General features: G+C 40.2%; 1 protein-coding gene across 3 annotated transcripts in view; it reads right to left on the bottom strand.

Moving 5' to 3' along the window:
- Window positions 1–12,098, bottom strand: part of slc6a9 (solute carrier family 6 member 9) — a 48,035-nt gene that overhangs the window by 3,920 nt on the left and 32,017 nt on the right. For 2 of the 3 annotated variants that reach the window (XM_072688227.1, XM_072688226.1), the window contains exons 2-12: window positions 9,873–10,029; window positions 8,930–9,061; window positions 8,551–8,821; window positions 5,608–5,740; window positions 5,156–5,290; window positions 4,928–5,031; window positions 2,902–3,139; window positions 2,676–2,810; window positions 1,775–1,874; window positions 1,574–1,674; window positions 200–370 (exon numbers count right to left, since the gene is read on the bottom strand). In XM_072688227.1, the coding sequence (XP_072544328.1) occupies window positions 200–370; window positions 1,574–1,674; window positions 1,775–1,874; window positions 2,676–2,810; window positions 2,902–3,139; window positions 4,928–5,031; window positions 5,156–5,290; window positions 5,608–5,740; window positions 8,551–8,821; window positions 8,930–9,061; window positions 9,873–10,029 (1,677 nt within the window). Of the gene's footprint in view, window positions 1–199; window positions 371–1,573; window positions 1,675–1,774; window positions 1,875–2,675; window positions 2,811–2,901; window positions 3,140–4,927; window positions 5,032–5,155; window positions 5,291–5,607; window positions 5,741–8,550; window positions 8,822–8,929; window positions 9,062–9,872; window positions 10,030–11,362; window positions 11,420–12,098 lie in introns of those variants that run through there. The other variant, XM_072688225.1, reaches the window with a different exon arrangement.

The following is a 12,098-nucleotide window of genomic DNA, read 5'->3' as shown; positions in this document are numbered from 1 at the left end:
TAATTGGTGAGGAGGTCATGTCAAGTTTTGTGCTAGCAAAACAAAGCTGAAGGGCAACGATGATAAACATAATACGAATGCTGATGTACTGAAAGATTAATGAAAGATTAACTAAAGAAAATTTAGAGTTAATACAATATTACCTTTAAATAAACCTCTTCCCATTCACTTATCCAAATAATCAAACTGCCATTCTTACCTCTAAGAATGTGGATCCCTCAGATGTGGCGATCTTGTAGAGAGCATACACAGGTATACAGATCACTGAAGACAAAGCCATGCAGAAGCCAATGACAAGAGACCATCCTGGGTACACGTAGTCATTGTAAGTAATGGGCTTGTACTGGATCACTGTGAAGATGAGGATGAACTAAGGGTAGAAAAACACAAGAGGATTGTTAATACAAGCTGGGATCTGTTAATAACGCTTACTTTACAAACACACATAAAAAATACAGCAGTGCCCAAGAGCCCAGCATCAAAACCAGACCTTGCTATAGTATTCAGTTCCCAAAATTCTACTCTGGATTCAATTCACAGAACTTTGTTTCCAAAATGCATCAGGCTTGATTAGATGTTTCTTTGAAAAGTTTGACCACTGAGGCTCTTTTGCAACAACCCTACAAGCGGTCTAGAAAGTTCTCTTGGTGTTCCAGACCTCAACTTATCTGCTTTTTCCTGGTCAGGGTTGGGGTGGCTTCCTGGAGTCATTAAGCTTAAGGCAGGAATACTCCCTGGACATGGAGCCAGTCCAGGATACCACACACAACCATTACCTCACACACTCACGCTTAGGGGCAATTTATAATAGCCAATTCACCAATCATGTGTGTTTTGGGACATGGAAGAAAAGCCCCAAAAGAAACAACAAGGACAAAGCCTCACAGAAAGACACCAGAGCAATGACTGAACCCACAACCCCAGGCTCTTAGAGCTGTGAGTCACAGACACTACCTGCAGAGCCACCGTGCTGCCCTCTACTTGCCCTTTTTCCTGTTAGCTGTCATTGCTTGACTGCATTACAACGGAGTGAACCGACAACCTGAAACCGTTTTGCTATCTTTAACAGCCATCTCCTGCTGTGTGGGGATCAATTCTTTTACACACTTTAACTCCTCTTTAGGCAGATTTAAATGAGTTAAATGGGACATCATTAAAGGCCCTGAATGGTACCAGAATGATACAATTTCTTGCAATCTTGTACTGTGTAGTTTCAGAACACACACAATCAAGGATGGCTGGTGTAGGATGGAAGGCAACAACCAGTAAACAGTTTTATTTAACAGGGCAGGACAGCAGATACACAGACATACTACATGAAAGTGATCACATCCAGTTTGCCTGAGCTTTATTACCTCCTTACAGACTAATAATTCTAAAAATTACAGAACTTACACATTAGTTCTGCAATTTTTCTGAAAAAAAAAATCACAGTAGTTACTGGTTAGTAAGTTCTAAGAATAAAGATTACACTGAACTGTCATTTCCAAGCCTAATTTGAGAGTGCATAGGAGAGCAACATTTCATGAAAAGGCTTCTCATTTTAGCAGGCCCATTCTGATGGGCTACTCACCGATATAATAAGGGGAGAGATGAACCTCCAGCAGATCCTGAAGAAGATTGGAGGAGGGAAGCCCAACATCATCTCCACATCCTTAAAGTAGTTCCTGTGGCCTGTGGATGGAACACACACGGTACAACTACAGTACAGCTCCAGCCATAGTTAACATGTTGATTCTGGTGAAATCGTAAAGGAAGGATGTGACGGACTTACCATAAACATACATGATGCAAATGCACATGATGCAGGAGATGATGACCAATGAGAAGCTGGCAGCGTAGTTATCCATCAGCAGCAGCCAGTATATTCCTGCCTGAAACCACAAGAGGGCCAGACGTTACTGCATGTGCCACAGAGTGTGTTGGAGGCAGAGGCAAATGATAATATGAAAATATAAAAAGGGGGTACAACACTGCTGAATACCTTTAGCTGGCAAAGCAGAAAAAAAAGTAATTAAAAAATTAAAAAGTAAAATGGATAATAGATAGTTCTTTGAACTGACAACCAACTGCTATCAGTCTTAAGTACTTCAGGAAGGCATACAACAAAGAACTGCATTTAACATAAACGAGGCTCAAGGCTGAAGGAAAAATATGCCGTTAAACAGAACAGATTTACATGCTATTTATTATTACATAATATACAAAAAACAGTTGCTTGCTTTCACGTTCCAAAAACTGTGTTACCTTGTGTGCTTTTATATGTGCTCATTAATTTCTCTATTATTGGGAGGTTCTTAAAACTTAAAACATTAAACGATCTTTCACCACACTCACACATCTTATTAACAACAAATGGTTCTTTAAATAAGCGTCCATTGAAAGTGTTTTCTATGGCAGAGGTCACCAATCCTGGTCACAGGGATTAACTTTCGTGCATAGTCCTTGATTGACAGGATCAGATGTACTAAGGCATCGTGTTAGATGCAGGCTGGAACTAATTTCTGCAGGAGCAAAGTTGAACACTGTTTAATGGCATCACTCCAAAAAGCATTTTTTGCTTTCTTGTACTCTTGAGGTTGAATTTAGGGGTTGCTTTACCTGTAGGCATAGCTGTAACTACCTACAGCATTACAGAAGGGGCATGGAAATACTCCACAAAATGCACAGCTCACCTGCGTGGTCAGTGGCACTCCCAAGAGAAACCCAAGGATGGCAACTCCAAAAGTGATGATGGTTTTGTTTCTGATAATCCAGTCTGTCCCAATCTCGTCCACTATAGCAGTGACCAGAGTCTCCAACAGACAGAACTGCACATCCAGTAAAAATGAAACAGTCAGAAACACTGATGGTATATAGTTGCTAAACGTGTGGAAGGCTAAATGAGGTGGGGTGAAATACCTGTGTGCCCAGGCCCAGCAAAATCAACATGAAGAAGAAGAGCAGGGACCAAAGTGGAGAGATTGGCAGCAGCGTCAAGGCTTCTGGGTAAGCCACAAAGGCCAAGCCTGGTCCGTGGTCAGCCACCTGCGACACGTCCACTCCCAAGTGGTGTGCCATGAACCCCAGGATGGAAAAGATGACGAAGCCAGCGTAAACGCTGGTGGCGCAGTTTGTCACGCTGATGATGATGCTGTCTCTGTTTGGTCACAGATGAAATAGAAAGAGGTGCAGATTATATTTCTGTGCAAATTAGGGTCACATTTAATTGCGAACGGTCAAATCTTGACTCAATCCCTTCTTATATACACTGAACCTTCCGTCTGAACGTGTTCAAAAATTTGTCCTGGTTTGGCGATTTCCCTGCTTTAACATTACTATTGCACTCTGTATTCCATTTCTATTATAATATGAATTTGTAGGAAGAAATAAGGTATTAGATACTTTGCTTTAATATTTGGATCAGCTAAAAATGGCAAAAAAAAACCTGCAACTAGATTGCCCACCCACAAGGGGGCAGTGGAGATACTTCCCATTAATTACAGTGTGTGAAAGCTTTGCTGCCACTATGTTGAGCAAAGGTCAGAATACTGCTTTTTCTTATGTTTCCTTCTCTCATGCCTGCTCCGTGCACAGGCTTGAATCTAGCCTGCACATCACTGTAGTGTCTAAACAGCTCAGACCATCTTTCATTTCCCATCTAAAATCTATTCCATCTATCTCTGCTACAGCCTGATACAGATCTTTCTGACTTAGACATTACCTGCTTTTAGAAAATGCTCCTGAACACACACACTAAAAGCAGCATTTTTTCCCATGATTTACTTTAGTGGATCACCAGTAGTTCCCAAAGACAGTCCTGGGAACCCTATGCTCCGCATATTTCGGTGTTCTCTACTCACCTAACCCAGCAAACGCAGAGCTTGTTCAATTAGTTATTGAGTTCAAGCAGGTGTACTAAATTAGAAAAAGCAATGGAGTCCTCAGGACTGGGGTTGGTATTCTATGCTCTAGAATGAAATAGCTGATCTGAAGCATGCAGAATGTAAAGTATTAAAAAAGGGTTCTTCAAGGGTTCTTTTGTAAAGGCAATGGTTCTAGATATAACTATGACACTCTAAAGAACCATTTGGATGTGTAAGTGGTGTGCTGCCTGGCTAAAATGTACTTCGGGTTGGTTGAAATCTTTTTTAATTGTCTTTTTTAAAAATGAAACATATGGCTGTTCGATCTTCATTTAAACAATACTGAGAGATGGATGTGTTTAACCATTATTTATACAATTTAATTAATAGAGAAAAAGGAAGTTAGAACACTCCCACATTTATTACTACTACTAAATTTCTAAAATTAGAACCAGGTGCAGCACATGAGCTGCAGATGAGTAGAACATGGTCAGGATTTTTAAGGAGTCTGTCTTATTGAAACCTCAGACATTTTGTTGGGTTAGCCCTTGATTGTTAGAGTGAGTGGTATGACCATGGTGAGATTCAAAGAAAAGGTTGTAGATGCAGAGTAGTCTGGGAAGAGATTTAAAAAGATCACAGAACATTTAGAAATCAGACTTTCCACTGTCTGCAAATCAATGTACAAGTGGACAACTTATAACACAACTGCCAACATGGCCAGGTCAGGCCATCTGAGGAAGTTCAGCCCAAGAGAACTCCACAAAATGCATCAGGAAAATGTGAGCCCATCTGTGCAAACACTGAAGCTGAAACATCACACAGATGAAAGAATTCCGCAAGAAGGAATGGCCAATGTCTAGTAGTCTAGTAAATTACTTTGAAAGACATATCCTCAGTTGTATGTGTTGGGTTATATTACCTCTATCTCTCAGTATTTATCAAATGAAGATCAAATGTCTATATATTTAAACATGATAAACACAAAGGTATTGATTGGTTTAATGCCTCCCCCATTAAATGACTGTAAGAACCCTTTTTTGCTTATTGTAACCAATCAGTTTGAACAGTGCATTCAGTACCTGAAACAGTTGTTATGGAATTTGTTATAGGACGCCATGGTGATCAGACCACCCCAGGCACAACCCAGGGAGTAGAAAATCTGAGAGGCAGCGTCACCCCACACCTACAAAACACAACATACACAGACACACTTGCGCATTCAGATGATGTCACTGCAAAGTAATCATCATGTTTCAGGGAGTTGCTAATGAACTTTATGACAAATCATTATAAAATGGTGCACTGACCTTGGCATCCAGGATTTTCTGCCACTGTGGGGTGAGGTAGTATTTAATTCCGCTGATGGCACCCTCCAGTGTGATTCCTCTGATGAAGAGAATGGTCAGCACCACGTACGGGAAGGTCGCTGTGAAGTACACCACCTGAGAGGCACACAAAACAAACCAACAAAAAAAAAAGAAAAGAAAAACGAATCAGTCAGCAGATGAAAATGCAGCATGTACAATATATGCTCGAAGTCTCAATTTGCAATGGCAAAAAAAAAAAAGGTCAAATACATATTTTCCATTAAACCATATTCAATACAAATTACTTGACTTCATAGAGTACATCCTATTAACCACATAGAAAGCGTATTGAATGTAAAGGCAACTAGCACTGAGAGTCATGCTGAACTTTGCTGAAGGCTTGCTAAACCTTTCAACAGCTAAACCAAAAAGTTCATGAACATTCAGCTCACCTTGCCAGAAGACTTTACCCCACGAATGAGACAGAGGAAGACCACCACCCAGGAGATGGCCAGACAGCCCAGGATGGGGAGTCGCACCTCGCCAAAGTTGCCTATGCCATCTGAGACGTTTAGTACATAGTTCCTGAAAAAACAGAACAATGAAGAGTAATGAGACATGAACACAGCAACACATCCTACAACCATTTCACTGTCCACAACAGTTGCAGAAGCAGTTTAGCCCAGAAGCAGACCACAAGATGCGTCAGGAAAATGTAGGACCATCTGCACAAACACTGAATCTGAAAAATTGCACAGCTGAAAGAATTCTGCAAGGAGTGGGAAATACCTTCTCCCAGCTGATGTCTAGTAGTAAGTGAGTTTTAATAAACATTTCTTCTGATTTTATCTTTCACTATTATTTAAATGAAGATCAAATGTCCCACAAATAACACTGTATTTTCAGCAAATTATAACGCAGTTATTCTCTTTCCCAATGTGAGAAAAAATGTGGCCTGTGCAAAAGTTTGGGCACACTAAAGGTAAATATGGAGGTCAAGATGCGATTTGGTGGACCAAGTTAACACTCTAAAAGTACTGCTCAACTGCTGACTGACAAGATCCTGGAGGGAGGTTTAGCTGAGGTTATTGCACAATTCCACTGTAAAGTGTTGCTTGCGCAAACAATCTTTATTAAATAGTTACTAGAAGGAAGCCTTACCTGTGACTTTATCACAAAACTCAGCATTAGAATATTTGCTACAGAACATCTAGACGAGGCTTTTTTTTGGGGGGAGAAAATGGAACTGTATTTCATGAAAATAACATCTTGTGAAGTATGGGGGTGCATCTATCACATTTTGTGGTTGTGTTGCTGCCAGTGGCACTGGCAATATTGCACAGGTGTAGGTAAGAATGGATTCCACAACATACCAGCAATTAATGAAATGCCAAATCATCTGAACAGCATGGCATCTGTTAAGAGGATGAATTTTTACAACAGAATAATGATCCAATAATATACCTCAAACCACCACTACTTGAAGTCGTGCTGGGCAATATGACCTCAAATCAGTAATCCTGTGACTATATATTCGGTAGTATGTTTTTAACAGGACAGTGTATGTACTTACAGTGGGAAATAAATAATAATGACATGGGCAAAATTACATCAATTAGAGGTTCTGAATGTTGGTTTCAATTCAATTCAATTTGATTAATCACACAGCCCTACCCTAAATATACACAAACTGAAGTTTTAGAATGCCCCCAACAGCATCCTGACCTAAAAATTAAAACAAGCTGTGCATAAAGAAGACCTAAAACTATCTCAGAATTAGAAACCTCCTGCAAAGAAGAGTGAGGCAATTTAAGCTACAAGAACTGAAAGACTTTTAGCTTTTACAGAAACTGCTTGCAAGCTGCCAAATACTTACTCTGTATGGCCACATTCAGAATTTGCATTAGCAATTTGAAAATATTGTGTTTCATGTTTGATTAGCTATAGGCTTGGAATTGGGGCTATGGTTACTATTTATCAGTAAAAAAAATGAGCACAAAACATTTGCTGTATATGACTTCTTGCACTTCTGGCACACCTCTGTTCAATTGGATCAAATTCTCTTATACTGGGATATACTTTTTACTTTACAGAAACTGTATTGAAAATGTCGATCTTAAACTTCTAATCCGAACCTTTGATTATGATTTGTTTTGATAAAAGGTTGCTTTATGATGTGACAAAAGTTTATTGTCTTTATTATCTTTGTCATTATTTGACATGAAAACAAAGCTGAAAAAAAAAAAACATTAAATAGAAATGTAAGTAATTACTTAACGGCAGCTCATTTGCCACACATTTTCCTTCACAGCTTGCTGACACATTGAACACATTGCTTTGAGCTGTGTTTTTGGAGTGCCAATGACATGGGCCAGACAAGAATAATTCAATATTTTAAGACCACGGCCCAATCAAAACAACTTCTGCCCTCACAATGAATTGCTTGACTAACGGAAGGCAGTGACAGAAAGGCTTTTCACGGTACAGTGACAAACACAACCCGAAGAGCTAGGCACAAACCATTTATAAAGTCATTCAACAGGCACACAGACGCCTCGCTGTCAAAGCCTTCCATTCTCCAAGCGCTGGCAGAGAAACTCTGCATTCAGAAAGACTATATGTGCGCGAGCTCACACACCCGCAAACACACAAACAATGACATTGCGTCCCATTGTCTCCAGAAAATGTCAGCCTCCTGCTTAACTCTCCCAGTTCAAGAAAAAGCTAATAAAATGAAGACCTAAAAATATCCCCGCAAGCACATCTGTCAAGTTTAATTTCACACAGACCCCCCATAGCACAGAAAAAACAAACGTCTGGATCCGGAAACAATTATTTGAAACACTAATAAAAAAAGAGACCAAAAGCGGATCTGCATCTTTAGTATGTTTATTACATTATTTTAAGTCTGCTGTATGTTTAATTGTTAAGAGCATAATGCCAGTGCTTATGTAACTGTTTAGTCAGCCCTGAAAGATATTTTTCAGTAAGACCCCTATAAGACTGGTCCCACCTGACCCCACAAACATCTTTGTCATTTTTCTTTGGCCTTTCGATGCAGTTACTGCAGAATTAGGGACGATATGCTGATATGGGAAACACTGCTCGTCACACAGACTGAGTGGAGGGAAAATGAAAGAAGGCATTATGAATAAATCAAAACACATAATTATTAGATTAACTAAACAAAAGAGCAGATGTCAAATATTTATAGGGATATTTGTTGCATCCCTAATACAGACTATTAGCTGTACTAATAATCTGGGTCAGTTTACAATGCACTGTATACTATACACAGGGCCAAGTAGTAGGCACCAAATCTAAAGAAATTGGTGTCAAAGAAAAACAAACAGGGAAAAAAAAAACAACCCAAAATCACATCATGCCACACTAACCTCCAGTATTCTTCACTCGGGCTCGTCCTTTTGGTGCGGTTGACCATTTCGGTGACCCCAGACACTACAGCTGTGATGTTAGCGAGGGAAGAATTAACCCGCTGAGTTCCCACAACCCCACTACAGTCAGGCGTGTTCCAGGGGTTGTTGCAATAGGTCCAGGGCAGAAGGTTGGTCATGGACATGAAGAAGTAGTAGAAGGCGATGCAGATCACCACATTGTAATATATGCCGATGTAGGTGGATACCACCATCATCCCATAACCGACACCTAAAAGGGAATGGTGCATGAAGGATATGCAAAAATCGTTGTGTTTCTGTGGTGGAAAAAATGGTCTCAATACAATTTATACAATAGTTTATTTGCATAACCACTCACCTTTAAACATAGGGCTGACCTTCCAGACACCCAGGCAACCCAGTGAGGTGAACTGGCCAAAAGACAGCTCCAGAAAAAACAGCGGGATTCCACAGAACACCAGCATTATGAAGTATGGCAACATGAAGGCACCTGACCGACAAATGCACCATATTCAGTACAAGGCACTAATACTTCTTTCATGATTCATGAATGATGGCTGAAATATCACCCCTTTATACAGTTATTCTGCGACATATCAGATACTTATTCAACATACTTAATATAATGCATAGACCCAATAAATATCTATGCACCACCCACACATTTACAAACTTAGTGTTAGCCAAACTTCTCAGTCTGCAATCTAAACTTTCACAAGCTCTTTTAACACAGATGACAGGTTGAAGCTATCTGGAGCTCAGCGAAACCCAGTCTGTGAATTTGGTCTAATTCAGGGCATGGCCTCTACTTAGCAGCAGTCCCACAGAGTACAAGTTCATGGGGAACTGGGGCACGGAGGCAGGCCACTAGAGCTGATAAAGGCATGGTCATTGTTGCTGCTGAATGCAGAGGCACGGCAGCACCAGGCTGCTCTATTTTAAGAGAGCTGGTCAAGGGACTGCCCTTTTATGGTGATACTGGCCGACATAAGTATTCATAACAATGGAATGCAAACTATTAGATTTATCATTCCACACCAAGATAGGTATAAGGATACACATACACACAAATACAGTCTCCTATCATAATATAATAGAGTCTCTTCAGAACAGAAGAATGTATAAAGATTATAATGTATATTTAAAAAAATTAAATTCATTAAATGTATACAGTTTTTCATATGACTTTGTCAATATGGTACTTGTTTTTACAAGTACCATATTGACAAAGTCATATGAAAAACTGTATACATTTAATGAGAGACAATAAAAAAAAATACAGATGGTATATGTTTAGTAACCTCCTCCATTCCTGTAGCAGAGGTACGGGAACCTCCAGACGTTCCCCAGGCCCACTGCGTAACCCACACTGGTTAGGACAAACTCAATCTGGTTCCCCCAGTTTCCTCTCCGGGAGTTCTCATCCTTCTTCACTTGTTCCCCTGGAACTGCTCCATTCTGGACCACAAACACAAAACACACACACACAAAACACTGTTAGAGACTCATACACAGAGTCAACTTATTCTCATCTGACCAAGAATGAAATATGTTGGGGTTGTATTTTCTTAAAATCTGAAACATTCTGTTTAAATCTTAAATTTGAAAATACACTACATGGACAAAAGTATTGGAGCACCTGCTTATCCATTATTTCATCCAAAAGGAATCATTTTAAATCAGTTCTTTTAACCTGCTTTTGTTAGAGTAACTGTCTCTGCTGTCCAGGGAAGGCTTTCTACTAGATTGTGGTGCATTGATGAGGATGCACTGGATGGAGCACCATCATTCTACAGAACACAGTCCTACTGCTCCACAGCTCAATGCTAGGGGGCTTTATACCCCTGCATGCTAAACATTAGGTATGGTCCCAATAGGTTCCTGTTCATTTGCTCCAGAGAGTCCTATTCTTTTAGCGTTACATCTCTACAGGGACTAGACAAGCTGTGTGTGCACATGTGTGTGTGTGTGCACATAAGATAAGATAAGATAAGATAGTCCTTTATTAGTCCCGCAGTGGGGAAATTCACAGTGTAACAGCAGAAAGGGATAGCAGGACACTCAGTTACAAAAATTTAGATAAATAAATAATTTACACTATATACACACAATATAGATAAGAATTAAAAAAGCAATAAACAATATTATTTACAGTAAAAGACTCTTAATTGCACATGGGGGTGGGATATTGCACATAGTATTCCCTGAACATGAACATGTGTGTGTAGTTAAGTGTGTGTGTATGTGGTCCGCTGGGAGCAGTGCTGGTTGTGTAGTCTGACGGCAGCAGGAAGGAAGGACCTGCGATACCGCTCCTTCACACACTTGGGGTGAAGCAGCCTGTCGCTAAAGGAGCTGCCCAGTGCTGCCAGAGTCTCATGCATGGGGTGGGAGCTGTTCTCCAGCATGGATGCCAGCTTGGTTGTCATCCTCCTGTCTCCCACCACCTGCACTGGGTCTAAGAACATGTGTGTGTGTGTGTGCACGCGCACTTGCACATCTGTCAGCAATGGGTGCAACTTAAAGTACCCAAATGCATTCATTAAAAGGGATGTCCACAAACACTGCAAAACATTAGGGTGCAACATAATTAGTCTGCGAAAGCACCAAGATAATTTTTTTGGTCCACAAAGCCCCTGCTAATCTGCCGTAAAATCCACTTTGTGGTCAATGACGACATGTAGAGAGTAAAGGTAAATGGAAAAAAACTGGACACAGAGTTAACCAGTGTAAAGCTCTGAAATGACAATGACGATAAATGCAGTGAACCCAGGCCAATGCGACAACTCACTTGATGGAGCACGCTTGATGTGAACCCAAACTGCAGAACTGCTCGCAAAACTACCATTTGGTCCTGTCGGCCTGATTTGAAGTTCATTTGCTCCATCTGTTCCCATCAGATGGTCCTTGGCCTGACCTCCAAAGCACTCTGAGGGCCGGACCAGGGAGCGTTTGTTGACCTAACCATCGGGAGCAGAACTCGCAGCGGATTTTTGAGGATCCCATCCAAAGTCTAAGCAGTAAACATTAGGTCTGGACATTGGATTAAATGCTGTAAGAGGAATCTCCATGATATAAGTCATTAGAAAGTTACTGACTGCAAAGTAAAAATATATTAAGGAATTATTTTTTAATTGTATGCCCTGAGAATATTGAAAAATCACAGTCCTAGATGAGGGTTTCTGTGAGTGTTCTGATGAATCCAAGGCATTTGTGCAATCCACCAAAAGAAATCATTGCAGGATCATTTCTCTCATATAGTGGATTAACTAATGTATCTCGAGAAATATCACAATATGTAGCAATTAAATGCAATATTTCAGTGTTTCCACTACATACATGTTCCTGTTTCAGAATTTGATGAAATGTCATGGAAATCACAACTACAAAACTTTTCATTTGAACAAGGGATACAGGAACTAGAGACATAGGAAGTGAAGACATATTGATAGTCAGCCCAAACCTTCCTATTTCCACGCACCAGACAAGTGGGAGTGAGAAGTAAAGACAGGGAGAAAAGAAAAAGA

The sequence above is a fragment of the Salminus brasiliensis genome, chromosome 9 (assembly GCF_030463535.1).
Source record: "Salminus brasiliensis chromosome 9, fSalBra1.hap2, whole genome shotgun sequence".
NCBI lineage: Eukaryota > Metazoa > Chordata > Actinopteri > Characiformes > Bryconidae > Salminus > Salminus brasiliensis.
Note: the sequence above shows the minus strand (reverse complement) of the source record. Positions and strands in the feature narration are given on the sequence as shown.